General features: G+C 34.7%; 1 protein-coding gene across 1 annotated transcript in view; it reads right to left on the bottom strand.

The window, feature by feature from the left end:
* The window catches only part of LOC111517707 (lysosome-associated membrane glycoprotein 5), a 32059-nt gene extending 13080 nt beyond the window's left edge, over window positions 1-18979 (bottom strand). Inside the window, 3 exon segments of the mRNA XM_074171936.1 lie at window positions 8458-8601; window positions 14640-14857; window positions 18857-18979. Coding sequence (XP_074028037.1) covers window positions 8458-8601; window positions 14640-14857; window positions 18857-18902 — 408 coding nt within the window. The 5' untranslated portion in view covers window positions 18903-18979.
* Between the last annotated feature and the right edge of the window lie 3630 nt (window positions 18980-22609).

Raw genomic sequence — 22609 nt, 5'->3', positions numbered from 1 at the left:
GACAAATGTACCCTTGTCAGAAGCGAATTTCAATAAAGAACTGAATATAGTAAAGCAAATAGCCGTCAACAATGATTACGATAGCGGTCTGATACATTCTTTATTATCAAAAAAGTTATACAGTCAAGCTTTGAAAGAAGTTTACCCAATTCGAAGAGGATGGTTTGAAAGAAATTTACTCAAATTACCTGTAAGTACTGCTTATGCTGAAAAAAGCTTTTCAAAATGGAAAACAATAAAAAATTATTCAAGAAATACAATGGGTCAAGAAAGACTTTCAGCTACTGCAGTTTTATCCAAGCAGATTATAGCATCAAAGCATCAGCAAAAATTAGGGAGTTCAGTAAAACCAAAAGAAGAACATTTTTGTTTCTTCAATTAATTATTTTTTCTTCATTTTAAATCCCCGACGTGAAAAAGGTGTGTTGAAAGTTTGTATATATGTGCATCTGTCTGTGGTACTGTAGCTCCTATTATTCAATAGTTAATTTTGTCGGGGTGATTCTTAGATATGTTTCATGAAAACCGCTTCAGCTGTTCAAATGTTACCAGTTCGTATCCAAGAATATGAAGAGAAATTATTCATTCAATAATGATTAACAATATACATCCATTTGACTAATCGATATAAAACTTCGATATTTTTAAGAGTATGTACAATAACTTTTCATTTTTGCCTTGATCCTGCAACCAGAACAGTCTGCTTAGGACCAATTTCTCATTTCAAAGGTCTCAATGAGTATATTGCCGCAGTGTCAGAGACGAAGACTGGAATTTTGATACGGCGACCTATACATGATGTTTTTTTATTGCTTCAAAGTTTTTTTTTTTCAATTGTGCTGTTTGATGTTCCAAAAAAGTACATTAGTAAACATTTTGGTAAGTGTTTCTCAATGAATAAAAAACATCAAGTGTTTTTTTCATTTTATAAACCTTTTTTCTTGTACCTTGACCTTGACCACAATAAATTTAGGCCTTGCACCGCCACTGTTGACAGTAGATAATACAAACATGTTTACTAAAATGGTTACTTTCGAAAGGTCGACATATAATTGGCCCGGTATCGCCGCTACCGCTATGTCACATTATGGACAGAAAAGATGAAGAATATATTGAAGATAATTTTTTAAACGCCCCTTTTTCCCCTGCGACTGGCGTCTTGATAGGAATATTTGAAAATCCAATTTCATTGCACATCAGGAACATAAAACTTGTCCCCTTCTTCAACCACTTAAGTCATTCAAACTTTCTATCAATCACCATCAAGCCTAGCTTCAAGCGTCAAATAGGTTTCTACATGATCAATCACGCTTGAGTCAATCGATTGACTCAAGCTTTTGATCAAAATGATTGACCGTCTAGAGCAGGGGTCTCCAAACTACGGCCCGCGGGCCAAATCCGGCCCGCCAGTGTCATCAATCCGGCCCCCGACAGCCTATGATTTACTGTCATCAATCTGGCCCGCGACAGCCAATGATTACCTAATTGTTGTTACTATTGCTGTGATAAGTTGAAGAAGAAAACATAGAATGATAATTACTCGGTTTTATTTACTTGCAAAGTAAAACTTAACGACAGAAATGATGACAAAGAAAACTCAACTTAAGCATATTAATAACTTACAAATAATTGAAATGAATCACAGTAAATCAAAAACACTAATGAGATTTATGTAATTGTGATTTTCCACCGACAATACTTTGTTGTTGTGGATCAATTTTACTTGTACCAATTATCGAAAGAGATTTAAGATGATCATCGGTTAATTGAGATCTGTAAACATTCTTTGTGTACTTCATCTTGGAAAACGTTTTCTCTCACAAGTAAGTAGTTCCAAAAACAGAAAACAACCCACGAGCAAATTTATGCAAATTATCAAATTGTTCCAGTGGAAGACTGTTATAAAATTCCAACGAAGATGAATTTTGATATTTGTTCTTGAGCATATCACTGCACCGTAAATCAATAATTTCCATTTGGAATTCCGGAGCCAGGGTTTCAATGTTAGAATCAAAAGGTTTTTGAAAAAGCTTAATTTCATTCGCAATGATATCAAAATCTGAAAAACGAGTATCAAAATTTATCTTCAAAGCACTCAAAAGTTTCGATTGTAAAATAGATGGAAAATTCAGTCTCTGTAGTGTGGCTGAATATTTCACATGTTTCAAAATGTGTGAAACTATTTTAACGTAATTGCGATTGAAATAGTATTATTTTCTGCCTGAAGGCTGATTTCCTCCTTGCAATCTCAAATTCAGTTAGTTCATATGATTTGTCAAATCGACATAGAAGGCTAACTTCCACATCCATTCACTATTTTCTAAATCGGCAATTCTAATTTGAAAAAATTTCGATCTCTGCTCGAAGTTCAAAAAAGCGCTTAAGGACTTTTCCGCAACTAAGCCAGAGCCAGCCAGCCAGAGTACGGCAGTATGATATGGTAAATCATTTTCTCCAAACTGTTGAATAAACTCGCGGAATTGTCGGTGATTCAGCCCAGTGGATCTGATGAAGTTAACAACTGATATGACTGGTTTTAGAACTTCAGATATATCCAAACATTTTCCGCACAAGGACTGTTGATGAATGATACGATGTAAGACTAATGGTTTTGAACCACCATCATTTTCTACAGCCTTTGACACAAGTGCAACCACTCCTTCATTTTTACCATACATATTTTTGCCTCCATCAGTTGTTATAGATTTCAAATTTCTCCATCAAAGGTTCTTTTTATTAATGGCATTTTCAAATCCCTTAAAAATATCTGCCCCAGTTGTCGTGCCGTGAATACTATCAATATCAAGAAGTTCTTCATACACTTCATAGCTTTTATCTACTCCGCGAATAAAAATGAACACCTGAGCAGTATCTGACACATCCGTTGACTCATCCAATGCTAGAGAAAACCACTCATGATGTCCATTTTCGTCAGACAGTTGAGATGATATATTTTCTGCGATGTCTTTGCACCCTTTGAGCCACGGTGTTTGCTGACAAACTGACATTTTTAAATAAATTTCCCTTTTCGGGGCATATTTCTTCGGCTACTGCAATCAAGCATTCTTTTATCATTTCTCCATCGGTGAATGGTTTGCCACGTTTTCCGATTTCAAGAGCCACACAAAAGCTGGCGCGAGTTGCAGACTCTTGTTCAGTTGTTATTACTGGACTCAATCACAAAATACTGAAAGTTCCATTTTTCTTGGAACGGTCTGCATTCACTGTCGATTTTTCGCTTCTTTTCCATACTAACAAATCACACATAAAAACAATAAGTCAAATCAAAATACTTTTATCGACGGGTGTTACTTTATTTCACAATAGACAGTTTCGCTTCCTTCGCCTTTCCTACGCAGACTAACTCGCAGTTGCGCCGCTAGCCTTTTTATATGTAATTATTACTGCCATCTCGTGGTGATCGGGATACACTAGCTAGAACAAGAACTTTCTCGAACCAACGCGGTAATTCCAAATATTTAATTACGCCTAATGCCACCTAGCGGGTAGCTGAAAAAGATAGTACATAGTACCACTACTCGCCACTAGATGTCGTTAAGAGTCACAATACACAATAATAATTGAAATGCAAAAAAAAGTGTAAGTTTTGCTTGGGTCCCGCACTTTGCGACTATCCTAGTCTAGAAATATAGTTAAGGGCAGAAATTGGCCCTTGGAACAAATTGAAAAAATCATTATGGCCCGAAGGCTTCAAAGTTTGTAGACCCCTGGTCTAGAGGGTCTCCTTTAGGAATTTAAACAGCCCAAACTTCTAGAGCATATTATACAAGTTTACGAATAAAGTTTTTATATATATATATATATATATATATATATATATATATTTTTTTATAACATTCCATAATATGAACAACTAAAAGCTGAGTCAATAGAGAATCTGCTGAATCTGCTGAATATTTTCAACAATCTTTTTTCGTTTTCGACAACGGAGAAGGGTTGTTTTCCGAAACGTTAATCACCTAAGAAAGCTAAGTATAAATATTTGATTTTTACAAATGATTTTTTTCAATTTGTAGGCAACATTTAGGAATACGACAAATTACTTACGAATTGGACATTTCATAGTTATATATTACTCAATAACTTTTACTGCACTTCAACAAATTCTCTATTGTTTTAACTTCTTTTTTTTTCTGATTGTGGACGGTTAAAAACCCAAAAGAATAAAGTGAATTGTAAAGTGCTAATGATTACTTCCAATTGAATTGGTAATTAGGGGGTGATTTTCTCATTTTTTTCAAGCGAAAAAATAGGGTCCAAATAATTCTTATCAATTCACTTTGAATCTTTCTATTTTGGTGTTTGACGAATATGAATCAACCTTTAAAAAAGTATTACTCCGTTTATATTGGGTCTGAATATACCGTGAGCTCATCGTTTTTCCCCCCCCTACTTTTTCGACTTGGAAAAAAGTTGGGAAATTTTGGGCCGTGAAGATGGAAAAAAATAGTTAAAAATTAAATCAAAATTAAAAAAATTGAAATGAGAGAAAAGAAAGGGAGAGGTAATAAGAAAAGGAAAAGAAACAGAAGAAGGTTGGGATTTCCCAACATGCATAACTTGGAGATCCCATACTTTGAAATTCTGAGTTGTTAGAAACATTCAAAAAAAATTAATTTCTCCCAAGTTAGAGAACAGTCCACAAATTTTGAAGTGACAATTTTACAAAATTCCCAACTTTTCGCTGTTTTTTCGACTTGGAAAAGTTGGGAAATTTCGGGCCGTGAAGATAGAAAAAATAATAGTAGAATATTATTTAAGTGTTGTTTCTTTTCATTTGTATTGAATATTCCTATTCATAGTGGATATGGTGGAAGACCAAGGACCTTGGTCCAAAGTAGAGCAATTCCCATTATTATTTTTATAATTACCAAAATTTATTTTTGTTTGTGCATTCCCTAACGGACATAAACATTTAACCAATCTTTGGATAGTTAAGTGAGAAAATTAATACATTGTAGTAGTAACTAAACCCTCGGCTTTCATTTTTTCGAAAGTAGGAAAATTTTGCTGGTGGGGTTGGGAAAATTTGGATTCCCTCCTCCCCTTGGTTTTTCTTTTCGCTACGGCCCTGACTGTACGGACTCATCATATATAAACTATCACAAATGATTTCGTTCATAAAGATAATATCCAAGAACATATTATTATGTTACACTGATGTGTATAATTTTTTGAAACGCAAATCTGTTTCCTTGTGATCAGGAAAAAACAGATTTCTCTATCTGAAAAACAAAATTAGAAAGGTTGAAATAAAATACCGTAACTGGCTAGTGAATTGTTTAGCATGAATACACAAAAATGATCTTTCAGATATTTTCATCTTGTATCCCTATTCAAAGTAAAAATTTTCGAAAGTAAATCTGCCCATTAGTCATTAGACCATTCGTTTAAAATCTCTTAAGCCATCTGGCATATAATATTTTAATCTGAAGAAGAATACAGTTTACTGCTGACATAAATGAGCTGCTCACTGTAGCTTTAGGATAAATTTACTAGAGGGCACCACTATAACCGTTTGAATGGACATGGACTGTTTTTGTTTTACAGGGTTTTATTAATTTTTCTTCTAATAGCAGCTTTTTTGTTTAGTAATTTGTTTCCGTCTCAGAGGTAAAACTTCTATTTTTTGAAATTACGATTTTCTGTGTCAAATAATGAGTATAATTAAATATGATTTCTGTACAATCTCTCAGTACACCCAGAAGCAGTGGTGTGTCCGAGATAATGTTTGGAAGGATATTGTGCACTTATATTTGGGTAACAAAGTAATATACATGGTGTAACATAAGTACGTTAAAATATTCAAGTGACGTATTCCTGAGACAATTTTAAGAAAAAAAGTCTATATGAACTTATGTCCGAAAATGCTCCGTTTCAGAGATACGGGGTGTTGAAATTGAATTTTTTTGTTCGCCTTTTGAAAATAACTCTTACAAAAAATAAGTTATTTGCACGAAATTCGGTACTCGGGGTTTTTTTGACGTGGGAAATCATAATTTCGTATTAATTTTCATGTAACATCTAGAGGGCGCTGCGTACGCTGTCATTATTTATTTCAAATTGCCCTAACTTTTGTGACAGTAAACTTTTGGTATTTTTCATGAAAAAACCTAATTCCCACACCTTTTCTAAGTAAAAAAGGTACACCTCCTCAACAACGCTGGAGGCGATCGTTTTCGAGATATTTACAATTTTCTATATCGATGCATATTACTTTAGAGCCAAATTTGATTTCAATAATTTTTGTCACTCTCCGCTTGCAAATTAAGTTAATTAAATCGTGTAGGCTATGAAAGTTTGTTTATAAAAATAGAAGTTCGCTGTCACATTTTTAACTATCAATTGACAAATTCACAGTTTGGAGTTTATAAAGTGATTTTTTGGTACCATGCCCGACTTTACGAATGCTGAAATGGCAGATATGGTTTTTGCATACGGCTTGGCTGACGGAAATTCAAGCGAGGCCAGACGCATCTATCAGGAAAGGTGGATACCAACGCGTGATTCCAACGCGTGATTCCTTATACAGCGATATTTGCGAATCTTTTCCGGCGACTTTCCGAATCGGGAAGCTTTGAAACAAATTCTGCAGTAGGACGGTCACGGACAACAAGAACTGTAGAATTGGAGGAGGCGGTTCTCGAAGAAATTAGTGAACATCCAGAGACAAGTACAAGAAAAATTAGTCAAACTTTAAATGTGAGTCACATGACAGTTTACAGAATTTTAAAGGAACAGCAATTATATCCTTATCATATTCAGCGTGTCCAGGTACTTACGCTACGTGATTTCCAACCACGTATCGAATTTGCTCAATGGCTTCAAAGAAAAGTCGAACAACATCCGCAAACTTTATCGAAAATCCTCTTCACAGATGAGGCTGATTTTTCAAGAAATGGTATCATGAACTTTCATAAGAACCTTATCTGGGCGGACGATAACCCACATGCGATAACGCAAAATCATTTCCAAGACAGATTCTCTATTAATGTATGGGTAGATTGGGGATTATTTAATTGGGCCCTATTTTCTCATCTCACGTTTGAAAGGAGATGCTTACTTACATTTTTTGGAACACGAGCTTCCCCAACTTATGGAAGATGTTCCCATTGGTCTCCGAAATCACTCTTTGTTTGTGCACGATGGAGCTCCTGCTCATTTTAGTGTGATAGCAAGAACTTTTTTAGACGTAGCATATACCCAACGAAGGATAGAAAGAGAAGGCACTGAGCATTGGCCCTTGAGGTCACCAGACCTCAATCCCGTCGATTTTTTTTGGGGACATCTTTGATGAGGAGAGCAGAAGCTTGTATCACTGTTGGGGGTCGTCATTTTGAACAGTTGTTGTAATAGTTGTTTCGTTCAATTTTCATATGTTTATTTTCTTAATAAATAACATAGTACTTCTCGGAATTATTTTTTTACAAACTCCGAAATGTAGCACTTTCTAATTGAATAATTAAACTTGACAATTTTTTTTTATTTGGATTGAATAAGCAGTTCGATAATGCTCAATTTAAAACAAGGCTGTACGGGTATACTGCGTATAAAGTTTGATGAAAATAACTAAAATTGCAAAAAACTTATGACAAAAACCTACTATGTTTTGAAAAATTTCAACAATCTGTATTTCGAAAACGAATCATTCTTCCGTACCGAATTTCGTGCAAATAATTAATTTTTTGCAAGAGTTATTTTCAAAAAGCGAACAAAAAATTGTTCATTCATCAATTAATGCATCCGATATGATGCATTAAATGATGTACGGATAAAAAAACGAGAGCTTGGAAGGACATATCTTTTCCGGTCTCTGGGAATGGTGAGATACAAATTTTAAATAAACCTTCAAGAGGAATTCATGCTCACTTCAAACGATTTTACTTATAGTTTCACATGCCGCTTACACCGATCGCTTTGAAAAAATATTCTCCAGATGGGTGACTACTGTTTCTCGAATTTTCTTGAAAAAAAATCTATACTGAATTGTTTTGAAATTATGGAAAATGACAGTTACATTCTCAAATCAAACGTTTGGGAGGTAAAAAAGAAATTGCATTTACGGCAAACAATTCTAATCACCCGACAATCTGTTGAGCGCATATAAAGAGGAGCTTTGCGTTGAAATTTCCATTTGCCAAAGGGTTTTGTTAATATGACTTTATATAAGAACGTCGAGTTGTTCAACCTAACCTAACCTAACCCTGTTAGTGAGCAGGTTTAATGCATTAATTTGAACAGCGAGAAAAGCGTGTTTGTTTACACTTTGTTCAACTTTGAGGTTTGTTCATCAATTTTCGAGAGTATTTGATTTTTTCAATGAATTGATGGATGTAGCCGTCACAAAAAAAGTTACAAATACAAGTGGTAAAAAATATAGAAAGTTTTATTTATAATTTTTTATGATCATTTTTCTTGATAAATTTCTGAAATTACCTTGGCAAAATTGATGATCAAGCCATACCCCGTCCACGATATTCTCATTGAAGAATAGTCCTCGCTGCATTCTCCTTCTACAAGAGCATCTTCAGGAATAAAGGAATCAGCTTCTTCTTCTAGATCATGGAGTTTGAATTTCACCTATAATGAAAATTTTTTTTTAATGTGACTTCCCTCCAGAACAACGGTGGAAAATGAAATGGTTCCACCAGAGTATAAAATTGATCGACAAAAATCAATTAAAGTATCAATATATATATATATATATATATATATATATATATATATATATATATATATATATATATATATATATATATATATATATATATATATAATCAAAATTGCAACAAACATTCACTCGTCCTATTTATTGTTATCGATAGTTACGTTATTCATCGGATAATTTGGTTTTTTAAGTTTTTACAGATTTGCAGCCCTATTAGTTCATGTTCATCCAAAGTTCTGTCGAAAACGGTGAATGGAAAGCCACAGTGGTCTTTGTAAAAATGCAAGTTCTGGAATTTTTCATTGAGAAAATATTCCATTCCATATAATATCAGTGAAAGAAGTTATGAACTCATCCTTTGGTTTCTGAAAGAATGTACAACAGCCATCTTTGTCCGCATATAATGAGAGCCTGTATTTTGCTTATTTTTATTTCATGATTGAATAGAACTGGCCGATACTTGATGAAAATCCATATTGAAAAACTAATCAATACAGTTTATGTATGATTTTCACTATAAGGGTTCTAAAAAAACCGCGACACGTGTTTCGCTATACAATAGCGGTTTTTGTAAAACCCTTATAGTGAAAATCATACAATAAACTGTATTGATTAGTTTTTTTTTTTATTTTAGGTAATGAAGTGTCTAAATCTGACTTTTCAATTAATTCAACAGCGTTTTCAGATATTTCTGGAAGTTTTCGTTTGACTAGAAATCACAAAATAAAATTCTCAAACTGATTCATTTGAACTGTTATATTTAAGTCAGAATTTTATTGATTTTTTTGTACCTTGGGAGCTGTCTGACTTGTCCATTAAGTCCAAATCTCCAGAAAACACTGCATCCTCTTGGGCTTATTGCGTTTATTTTCCCATCTTCTCATGACATCCACTCCATCAGTCTCGTTCCCTGTACTAGTTTGTACAGGTTCCGTGTAGGATGTTCGTAAATTTCTTCTGGACGTAATTTCGTACGTCCATATATTGCCTGCCTCCTGTGATTCAGTGTCTCACATTCGCATAAGATGTGTAAAGCTGTTTCTATCCCTTCGTTGCATACTCTGCAGCAGAGGTCTCCGTTATACAGACCCATTTTATTCAGGTGTCCTCTAAGCGGACAATGACCGGTTAGTAACCCTGTAATTATTCTGAGCCGATCCCTACTATATTGAAGTAGTTCTTCGGTTCTTTTCTCGGACGGTTCCCTAATAAAGGTTCTACTGTGTTCGTTGCCAGGTACTTTTGTCCAGTAGGTACTATGTGTGCTTCTTATTGGTCCATGTCCTAATCTGTTTTCGTACCAATGATTTTGGTACCCCCAGAGCTGGTTCAGGACCTATATATGAAGTTGATGATCCGCGTCTAGCGCATTCATCGACTTTATCATTACCTGTTATTCCTGAATGCCCTGGCACTCATTTTATTGGAGTAAATTTTATTGATTTACTCCAAACGATTTTTCATACCATACCACAATTAAATGAATAATTATAAATTTTGGGATTTTGTTAGTTACAGAAAAGACCTTGCTGAAACTCGAATCATTTGATATTTCAGAGATATATAATTGTATTTTATTAGATAGCGTAATGACTACAAGTAAACAATTATGTTCTTTTCATATACATATATTCACAGACAAGTACCTATCTTCATATTTCAAAATATGGCGAAATACTTCAACAGTAAAATTGAGGGTTTAAAAAAATGGTAATGTGGAATAGTAACAAGAAAGTTAATGAAAGAAGAAACTTTCTTGTCAGAAGAGAGCTGCCAAGAGGCTTCTGGGATTTGGAAAATTCAATTATCTTGATGGAATAATTTGCATATTATAATAAGCTCATCCCCAAAAACAATATCATTGATGCGCTCTCGTATTTTATTGTATAGGAATGGAATGTCAATATCTCAACCAGAGGCGGTGTAAGCCGTGAGCGGTGTGGGCGACCGCCCACGGCCCCGCGGTGCAAAGGGCCTCGCGGAAAAATCCAAAAGTACACGTCATGAATTTCATTCATAATTAATACATTAGCCAATTCTTAACCTAAAAATATTCCGCTCTTCGGCACACGAAAGCATTTGAATGAAACACTCGTGAAAATATTTTTTTTCTGAAGAACTATATTATATCATAAAATCATTTCAATAAAAATTATCTTCTTTGTCGTTTTGATCATTCCTTTCTATTTAGTCTGGCAACATTACCTGGCATTAAGCTGTTATCATGGGAAATCCCCGGTCAGAGAGCTCGGGACTTTCCTTTAATAGTAAGTCAATCATAGTATCCCATGTAGACGCAGTCTCACTTCATGTTCCGATATTATAATTTCTGCAAGTATTTGATGTAAGAATAAATGGTAGTTTTAAAACGATAACACTTGTTTATAATCTGTTCCGAAATGAGAGAGACTACAGCAGTATATCTATATATACATTTTAGTGCCATAGGCGTACTGCTTTTAAATTACTTACTGTCAACGAATTGAATAAATGAATTTATACGACGAAAATAAAATATTGATTCTTGAAAAATATCATTCATAACAAACAAAATAAAAAATCTACTACGACAAATGTTAAAATATGTCCAACAGTAACCAAGATATTCTCCAACAAATAGGTGTTTAGTTGAAGGGGATTGAAAACACATTTTTTTTAAGGCGGTATAAATAGGTTTTCCTTTGAATTATACTGTCAACAGACACATCGCACCCATCAATAAGACCGACTTGGCTTTTTAGCGGGGTTAGTCGTGATATTCTTCAGTTTACTTCGAGAGCGCGTTGAATAAACAGCTATACAACATGGAACCTAGTTGTTCGGGAATCGTGAAGCGTCCGAAATTGTCACCATTAAATATAAATGAAAAAACAATTGTTATGAATGTATATAATTCTTTAAGAATACAATATCCGCCCGAAATAAAAAGTAATGAGGAAGTAGTGCAAAAATGCGCGAGTATGATCCGTGTTGATAGATCGACAATTTTTAGAATTCTCAAGGAACTCAAAGAAAACAACAACTTTTATGAGCCGAAAGTATCCACTGGTAGAAAGTGTTTGGTTATCGATGAAGAAGCTTATTAGAAGTGTATTAGAAGAACAGTACACTCTTTTTACATAAGAAACGAAATACCTACATTAAATACAGTTTTGTCAGTTATTCGTGAAGACAGTTTTTTTCCTAATATAAGAAGAACTCGATTATGGAAGATATTACATGAGCTGAATTTTACTTTTGGAAAGCAAGATAGAAAGAGCATGTTAATAGAAAAATCAGAGATTGTAGAATGCAGAAGAAACTACTTAAGAGAAATAAAGAAAGCCAGAGCACTAGGTAAATCTTATTTTTTATTTAGATGAAACATGGGTCAATGAGAGTCATATCGTCTCGAAGGTTTGGCAAGAACAGAACATCAAAAGTGGAAGACAAGCCATTATGGAAGGTTGGTCCACTGGTTGGAAAATTCCAGTTGGGAAAGGTCGTCGTCTTATCATCACTCACATAGGCAGCAGTGAAGGATTCGTGAAAGATGGATTGATGGTGTTTGAATTGAAGAAAAATGGGGATAATCATCAAGAAATGGATGCCACAGTATTCGAAGAATGGTTCAAAAACATACTTGTAAAACTTCCGCAGGGATCCGTAATAGTAATGGATAACGCAAGTTACCACAGTAGACGAGTCGAGAAGCTGCCGACGTCGTGTTGGAAGAAAGCAGATATTACCGAGTGGTTACAAATGAAAGCTATTCCTTTTGAATCGACCATGTTAAAAGCGGAGCTCCTCAACTTGCTAAACGTCATGAGTCAAAATTCGTCAGGTATTTTACCGATGAGATGGCGAAGACTAAAGGAATGTCGGTTCTTCGGTTGCCGCCTCATCACTGTGAATTGAATCCAATAGAGTTGGTTTGGCTCAAGTTAAAGGATTCATCGCAAGGAATAATAAGACCTTTAAGCTGTGTGAAATAAGGAAATATCTATATAGTGCTCTGGAAACAGTCGACCAAAAAGCTTGGGAAAATGTATCCACAAAACAATCAGAATCGTAGCAGAGATGTGGGATCTGGATGATTGCATAGACTCATTATCAGAAAAAATTATTCCATTTGTCATCAATTTTAATAAAACTGATTGATCCAGTGAAGAATTACTCAACGAATCCCTGTAGACTTTTTCCGATTGAAATTATCGCAATATCTTATTCGAAGTAAGTATTCCCATTAAATCTATAAAATTGTTTCTGAATCAACTATAAAATTCAATAAGGAATATGAATCTTCATTTCCAAACCAACAAGAATATATTAGTGTATCTCTCAGTGCAGCCACACTTTTCCACTTCCTGAAAATGTCAAAGTCGAAGCTGAAACGTCGAACAACGCAAAATTTTGAAAGCGGATCAACTCGAAATAAGATGTTCAAATTTCCAACCACGGAAATCTATTCTATTAGTATACTTATCTGGTGGTGTTTCGAATACTTTATCCATCTTCATTATCATACCGACGATCAATTTGATATTATCAGTGTCAATGATAATAATAATATCAATTTTATTTACATCAAAAGACGAATCTCAACTACAAATTATAATGTTTTGATTTAAATAGGTTGGATAAAGAAAATGGATAAAGTCTTTAAAACGTCACCAGATGATACAAATTTCTTTCAATATGCTAAATTTTTCAAATTCAATTTAATGACAAATTTGATTTTTTCTTCCAAAAGGCTAATTTATCAAATGCAGTAACTTTGCCCTTTCCACATTTGTATTTGTTTGTAAATTTAATATTCTGATTATTTTATAGATCTGTAGAAGGTAAGAATTCTAAATAATAAAGAACTATTTCAAATATAAATTGCCCTTCCCAAAATAAAATATTTAAACAAAATTAGTTTTCACCATATTTTAATTATCTTCTCATCATACAGAATATATCAATGAAAAATTTATATTAATACCCCCAGTCCCACGACTATTAATATTATCTTAAACTTAATATCAGAAAAAACATCGAACGGTTCTTTTGGCGGTATTTTCGCATTCTTTGTTGGTGTTTTCGCGTTCTTTGTCGCATATCCCTATTTTAATAGCTCGTTAGCGGCGTCCTCAAGGGATATAGAGGGTAGACATATCTCAATGATTTTGTGGGTGAATTGCAGTGCTATTTGCTTGAGACGACTATGTTGCTTTCTTTGATGTAGCGACATGTTTGCATTCTTGAAATTCTTTTACTCTCAGACAATACCGAACGAACTATAATAAGTAGAAATTCGAATTTTGTCGTAAAGGAAAATAATAACACATATATTTATTTTAATTATCAAGAAAAGGTAATAAGTATTTATTGTACTTGAACTCATATTTTTCATAGTTTTCTTTACATAATATAACATGATTGAAAACTATGTCTATTAGTTTTTTCCATACCTTCAAAATGAATGCACTTATTTTTTTTATACGTATTATATTGTATTGAACATATACGAGTATTACGTTAGTGCAATACGAGTAATATTATTATGTTATTATATTCATCGAATTTTTATTCAAACGAAAAATTCCAAATCACATAACTGAATTGTACTTAAGGGAAGAAACAAATACCCACAAATGTTATCTGTATCTTTTTACAAACTTGATGTTTTTGATACTGTTTAGTAGGTCATTTTTGATTTTTTATTTTGTTCTTCAATGTTCCAAAAAAGTAAAAATTTTGGAGTTTCTCGATGAATATAAATTTGTTCAACTTCAAGTGTTTTTTTATTTGCTAAACCTTTATTCTTGCACCATCCTTAGGTCTTTCACCGCCATTGATCCCAATAAAATCTGAATGGTTCTGCGCGTTTGATAATGTCTACCGCAGTAGTAGACGCATTAAAACCTGCGAATCACTGCCAAAAACCCCAGCCAAAGAAAATCTAAATGTTCACTTATATATTTACCTCAACCAGAGCATCACTCTTCAGAAGAATACAGGTTGTGTGAGTTTTAGAATTGAACAGTCGGTAATACGCCACCCCTGAGTTATCTTTGGAAGTTGCACTAGAAGATGGGGCAGCCAAGGCTACGTCCGCTGTAGGTGGAATATACTTGGTCTGGCGTGGTTTTGAAGTGAATGGTTTGAGAGTTATTCCAGAAACAAGTGAAGAAATTGTTGCATCTGCAATATAAGAAAAAAGCATGTAATTATACGGTGTGTACGTGTGGAAAAAATTCAATTCTGTATCCAACACTTTTTAGTTTTGGAAATCCGATCAGCCGTTCCTGAGTAGTAGTTTCATATTAGTTTCAAAAATTTGAAAACAAATGATAAATATTACAATGTAAAGGAAAAATGTTTTCAAACTCACTCCACTTCAAAATATTTACCATTTACTTCCTGACAGTAATGAAGTGTGTTCACAAATTTATTTCTTACATTTTAAAATGTTTCTGGGGCAATTCATTCGCAAGCATCTCTTTTTTTACCCACAAGTTCTGAAAACGACTGCGATTATTTATCCTACCTACACTTCAGATGTCATATCCCCCAAAAACATCTAGAAGCGTCATGACAAGTGATCAAGTGATGTTCTAAGGGTTAGGTTAGGTTAGATCAGAAGTGAGTGGGTCTATTAGACCCTCAACCGTAACCCGCAATAGTTTATCGTGGTTCACACCTATTCAAACTCCGCCAAATAAACCCAGCTACTTAACGAAGCCAATTTGTTTATTTGGTGAGTGATCTATAAGGTCAGATGGTAAGAGTGTGGCTCTGCCAAATTAGACTGATAATTTACACTTTGCTTGGTAGGAGCCAAGAGCTTCCAACGCCGCTTGTCTGTTCGAGAATATTTTTATTACATTGTGCATGAGGTTGGATTTTACCAATCTTTCCGCACATAATTTGAAAGCATATATTTTCGCTTGAAATACAGTCGCATAGGTCCCTAGGCAGGTTGATATCTCTGTCCTGGGTCTGTATCTGAAAACACCTGCACCAGAGCCTGAAGGTGTTTTTGATCCATCTGTGAACTAAAAACTATCTGCTCTTAATATTTCCTTTTTCGGAGGATCCAGTCCTCTCTACTCGGAAAAAGTACGGTTCAAGGCAGTTCGTAGTTAACAGTTGGAGGCATAAAGTCAGAGGTGTGACTTCCAGTGTCAACCAGCAGTCCAGTTTACCCTAGACTGATTGGCGATGAGCACAAGTCTATATGCAGTCCATCTAGCCTCTCTCTCCAGAAAAATGTGGAGAGAAAGTAGATTTCGAATGATATCCATGGCCACTGACAATGTGGTACTGATAGCCTGACAAGCCTGCCTCTGTAAGCCAGAGAGCTCCGCCCAAGCCGTTTTCTGTAAACCCTTCGGCCACTAGGCAATTTTTCCATAAGTGATCATTGGTCTGACAGTCATCACATGAATCCAATGTATTTGTTTGGGACCTAAACTCTAAGTTTTACCACAAATCCTTCGACATGTCTATAGGGACAGTCCCAAGTGAGCGTTCCAGGTGAGTTTTTTATCAAGGACAATGCCAAGATATTTCATCTCCGTTCCAAATGCAATGACCTCACCATTGAGGAGAAGTGGCGTCGAATCGTCAAATTATCTCCTCCTGGTGAAGGTGATTATCACAGTTTTACTGGTGTTGACAGACATCTGCTCCCTCTGGCACCAACTGTGAACAACGTCCATCGTACTTTGGAGGATATTACAAGCTACCCTCCCCAACGTGGGCCTTGCTCAGATGACAAGGTCATTTGCATATACTTGCAGATCTTCTCCTCTATCGAAGGCATCAAGCAGAGTATCCATCAGGAGCGACCACAGAAGGAGACATAGTACCCCACCTTGAAGGCAGCCTCTGCTGACCCTGAACCTAATGACCTCGTCTTAAAGAGTCGTAGTTGCAGTTCTGTTCACCAGCATGGCATAGATCCAGCCAGTTATGGTCGATTTTATGCTTTTTCCAGCCAGAACTGATCCTATACCGGCACACAGGCCGGCGTGGTCCTATGAAAAAGTCCAATGGATCACCTGATATGACGCCTCTATGTGTATTTGAGAGGACCAGTGATATCTGAATTGTACGATTCACGATCGCAGTTCATTTCAGAACTAGTAGATAGAGAAAGACATGAATATCAAGGAGTTACTCCAGGATCATTTCGTAATGCAAAAAATACATTTGTAAACAGATTTCACTATTGTCAGGAAGTGAATGATAAACATTCCGAAAATTTATCGGATGTAACTGAAGTGGGTTTTGAATTTTTTTTTTCTTGAAATCATAAAGACGAATATAAAACTATGTGATGGAAATGTTAGATACTTGATAAAACTCTATAGTTTATTCAAGTAACACTTCATTATGATCTTTTCATTAGGCAGTTTAACAACACCGCAACACGGGTTTCGCTATACAATACTCTTGATAAAGCTATTGTGTGGCGAAACACGTGTTGCGGTTTTGTAAAATGTCTAGTGGAAATATCACAATGAAGTGTTACTCGAATAAATGAATATAGAACTGTTAATTTATGAGGAACGGCCTAATTGAAAAATCTACTGAAAGAGATATCACAAAAGCCGCTACTTTGTTAGAAAAAGTGGTAGTGCCCTTTTGGGGACGAGTGATGCAACAATATTATTTTCTCATAAAAAAGTAATAAAAATAATACTTTTCGAGACAATTGTAACTACCGACATTATTTAAACAAAATCTCTTTACAGATAAGTTTTTAAAAGCCAAACTACAGATTCATTAGGCGCTCATTTGTTTTCTTTCACGGCTTTTCGCAAGTTTTGTAAATATCTGTTTTTTTCCAAGCATCTACATAAAAAATTAAAATAAAAATGTTAAACTTCAATTTAGAGTTTTTTTCATAGCATTATGAAAGCAATTGCTTCGTCCAAAAATATGTTTGGAAAATTTTAAAATTATTCTGTTAAATATTATTCAAATAAATATTAAGTTGACGGTTAACTATAAAATATGTAAAATATGCTCAAATTTGAGTAAAGTCATTCATACAATCATAGTTAATTCGCAAATGAATTATTATAAAGAAATATATAATACGGAAGTGATTCAAAATTTTCCCAAAAAATAAAAAAAGTTAATATTACGCCATGACTGTGTATTTGAGCATAACTGCTTCTAGACGTGAAGTTCTTCTAAGAAGAATATCTAATGTAGTTATCGAACACATCTACTAAGTTTTGGTATTATTCAAATTTTAATTGTGCAACAAATAAAAAATCCAGTTGTTGCTTTCCTGAAGGATCAAACTGGATAAAAATGGTGGGACGGTAGCCTGGTGGGTTGACGTGGGTGATTTGCTTCACTCACTCAATTCACCGCTGTGTGAACCGGTGTTTCGAACTGCAAGGTCGGACGATCGATTTTCACTTCCTATCATTCAACCCGTGTTAGGAATCACACGTTAAAAGATGAGACCTCGTTAGCCCTTAGCTCGCACAAGTTTCGACTTTCGAGAGTTGTCATTTCTAGGGGGAGACAGTCAGAAAAATAATAAAATAAAATATAAAATATTTTTTTAAGCAATATATGTTTCTATTGAAATACAATTTACATTTTAGGTAAGAGTAAAATTAAACATGGAACTCAGATATTATCCGAATACGTTCAAAATAACTGATAAAATAATAATATTATGTACTGCAACATGGAAATAACTTTAAATTCCCCACATTGGACACCATAATCAAAATCCAAAGCGTAAAAGTCACGATGAATCTAAAAATATCATTGATTGTTATAGTTTAATCCTCTTCAGAGGATTATTTGTCAGCGGAATATAATTGAATAAATCAGCGGTATGGAACAATGATTATTGTTTCACCACAATATATCTCACACCAATAAACGTCAAAATAATGAAATAACCGTAAAATCTCATCTGAGGTCAGGCTTCTGCAGTACCTCTTGAATTTTCTTAAATATGAAATAAGAAAAAGAAACAATGACAAATCAGGATATTTCTCTGGATCATATCCGCCTTACACAGTTTCGAATTAAAATTCTACATAATATAATCGGAATATCAGCTGAACTGTACGAGAGTTTTTTAAGAAATTCAAATCCAACAGAAAATCTATGCCCCCAGCCACTACTGTAGCGTCAACCCAGAAACTAATCTACTCTACTCACAAATTATTAAACAATTGAAATAAACAACAACTTCGCACCGCGCCATTGTGTAACGCACCGTCCAGACTACATGAACGTTTAGACTGTTGCGGAGTTCTCCAGGCTCCGCAAGTCTTCCACCATTCTAAGAAAATGTGCGCAGGAGCAAACACCATTATCAATAAACACGCGCCGTCGTGTTTGATATCAATGTGGGTGAAAGAAAAAAAGGGGTTCATTGATATGGTGGGCTACATCCATTGATGGCACTTTTGGGGAAAACGCAGGGCATATACCTCCCCGATATCTACAATCTTTGGGCATCGCTGGTAACGGCAGATCTTTCGAACGATCAAATTCCAGATTGAGTATTGTAATAATTCCAACGAGTTTGTATCTCATGATGCTTCATTTAATTTTGTGTGTATAATATTTCATGAAAAAATTTAATTGCATATTTTATTTGGCAGTTTGAAATATTGTGCACATTTAAAGTTGACCAAAAAAACCAATACATAAAAATGAACCGGCAGCGAACTAGTCCACGTGGACTGTAGAATTGTCAGTTCGTATTGGATAATGTTTACTAACTGAGTTTTATGATTGGCTGAAGAGTCATAAAACTGAATTTGAAGTCATGTTACGGTGAGGAATAGAACTGATCGTGATTTGAGTGTTGAAATTCGATATTGGTGCAGTTATAATTACTTAAAATTATTGTTATCTGTTTAAAATGTCGCCTCCTTGGACAAGTACTACTTAATAGTAATAACGAGTGTGATAACAACGCAGACTTTTTCCAGTGTAGTGTACTAATAGCAATGGTGAACAATGGGAAAAAGTGATACCAGTAAATAAGATTCGGATTCATTTGAATATTGAAACACAGAGATTATGTTTCAATGTATATAAGAATCTACATCTTAAGTTTGGTTTCGAGGGAAACAAACTATTACAAACAACATCAGATTTGACCGAAATTCCTTTCTCACCTGTACGTAAAATAGTCAAAAAGAAACCTTTTGAACGCAAGACGCGATTTGATACAGGATTACCAAAACCTTCAGATGTTCATCTAATGAAATCATTGAAAAAAACAATAAAGGACTGTTACAAAACCAATGAGATTCCTACAACTGAAATCATAAGAAATAAACTGAATACTTCCAGCCATAACGTGAGCTGTTGTGACAAAACTCTTCCGAATTAGATGAAGGAACTAGGATTCAGATTTAAAATACCTAATAAACAAACGTCAAGCAAAGGAGAAAGTAAAGGATGGGTTCCAAATTCTTTGAAATTAGGTGGAAAAAAAACTTGAGGACTGCAATGTTGACTATCATGAGAACGTGGAAGCTAATATTTTTGAGGAATGGTTTGAAAACACATTTATCCCAAATTCGGATGCGAATACTGTAATAGTTCTTGACAATGCTTCCAAAATGAAGCAGGTAACTTCTAATCGCGAAGGTGTTATTTATTTTTTTAACTAGTTGATTCGATGAAGTTCGAAACACTTTTGAGTTGGTGCATGTATTAAATAAATATAATAATGTTAGGACAGATAATTCCACTTTCTGCTTCGATACGTTTGTTGGGGGTTAAAGTGGACACTAACATGTCTTGGCACAATCATGTCCCTGGAATTACAAAGGCTGCTTCTCAAAACCTTGAACCGAACAAGAAGACTGATAGTCTGGAACATCGTGATAGTCTGTGATAGTCTGGAACATCGAAGAAAGGTTGGAGATTTGTCTCTCTTCTATAGACACTTTAACGGGAAGTGTTCAAGTGACTTGGCACATTTGATTCCACCAAGAGCGGTACATATCAGAAATACGTGACGGACTGTGGCTGCTCATCGTTTCGAGGTTCAACACAGTATACCTCGAACTAAGAACTCTTTCATCTGGAGAATTGCATTTATGTGAAATGATCTTCCTAAGAACTTTCCCAAATGGATGTTATCTTCAGCGATTCAAATGCAATGTAAATCAATACTTTCGCACAGGCACCGCTCTGAGAGCGCATTGAGGATGTTCCTGTAGTGCTTGTGTTTTATCCTCAAAAACAGTATTAACCCAATCAATTTTTTTTCATATTGTGTTTGTGAAGCAGAAAATCATTTTCATGTCTAGCAGTGAATTTTGAATGGTAATATACACAATTTAGAGTAATTCAATAATTTCTAGAAAGAGTAAACTCAGTAAAACTTAGTTTACTCTCTCTAGAGAAAGTAAAACTCAGTAAAACTGAGTTTACTCTCTCTAGAGAAAGTAAACTCAGTGAAACTCAGTAAAACTGAGTTTGCTCTCTCTAGAAACAGCAAACTCAGTAAAACTGAGTTTACTCTCTTGAGAGAAAGTAAACTCAGTAAAACTGAGTTTACTCCCTCTATAGAAAGTAAACTCAGTAAAACTCAAAACTGATTTCACTTTCTCTAGGCAAAACTGAACACAGCGATCTCCCTTTTTTATTTTTTTGAAGACAAAACACAAGCACTACAGGAAAATCCTTAAGGCGATCTGAAAACGATGCCTGTTGAAAAATAGCGATTCACGTTGGATTCGAATCGCTAGAGATTGAATTCATTTGAAAAAACGTTGTTAGGAAGTTTATTTCACATAAACGCAGTTCACCAAATGAAATAGTTCTTAAAGAGTGATGTTTGGAGTGTACCTACTGTTGCGTATTTCTGATATGTACCGAAATGTATTGAAGACAGGAATTTTACGCAAGTCACTTAATGGCCTCAACCATATTTTCAACTGAAAGAAAAGTTCGTTTGTAACAATAGAAAGGAATATACGTATGCTTTTATCGAGTAGTTTTTAAGTAGTTTAAGTCAAATAACAAGGTTAGAAAGGTTAAGGTCCCCTCAAGTTTTTCAAGTCATTACATGGTGAAATCAAATGCCACTTGAACACTTCCCGTGAAAGTATCTATAGAAGAGAGACAAATATTCAACCTTTTCTTTGATGTTCCAGACTTTCAAGGTTGCAAGTGATGTTCGTGTTTCCAATCAGACGGATAGCTCTTTTCTGCATGGAATCCAGCAGCTTCAGAGTTTATTTGGGGGCGGAGCTCCATACATTTGAACAGTACTCCTAAGAAGGTGTGATTTGAGCTTTATAAAGCATTGAAAGTTACTGAGGTTCGATTTAACGGTTTTGTTTCATACATTAAATAAATGCAGAATTACAGATATACTGAAGCAAACATCTTTCGAACAATTATGGATAAATTTCTGATTATGAACATTCTTTTAAGTAACAATTAGACAAGAAACAGGTCCAGCTAAAAAACATTATACTACAATACAACTCCCTTCAGAATGTGGTAGTATCACCGCCTCTGAAAATACGTTGGCGTTGGCATAAAATGACGTAACAGAATCGGGGGTGGTTGCAAAAACACGACTACATTTAATTAGATGCCCTTTGGGCTAGTTGAAACTTCTCCCGAGATATGCCTCAATTCCTTAATGGTGGTCGAGAAATTACAAATCTGAAGCTTATTTTGCTTAGTTTTCACTTTGATTCTACGGTGCCCCTTAATGGTTCGATCCCCCTAGGTATTTCAACCTCCGTTATGTGTAAGAAACAGAAATGAACGTTATTTTACATCATTTCTCAGAAAACTGACACTTCAGCAACAAGATTATTCAAAAATGGAAAGGTGTATATTTTTAAGAGAGAATAAGTTTTGGGAAAAAAGATTCTGGCTTTCTACTTCTCCATTTTTATACAAAGAAAATGTTGAAATCTTCGAAAG

The sequence above is a fragment of the Leptinotarsa decemlineata genome, unplaced genomic scaffold (genome assembly GCF_025532065.1).
Source record: "Leptinotarsa decemlineata unplaced genomic scaffold, Ldec_3_MD MMD2_tig00000035_RagTag_RagTag, whole genome shotgun sequence".
NCBI lineage: Eukaryota > Metazoa > Arthropoda > Insecta > Coleoptera > Chrysomelidae > Leptinotarsa > Leptinotarsa decemlineata.
The sequence above is the reverse complement of the archived record's forward strand: the minus strand, read 5'-3'. Positions and strand labels throughout refer to the sequence as shown.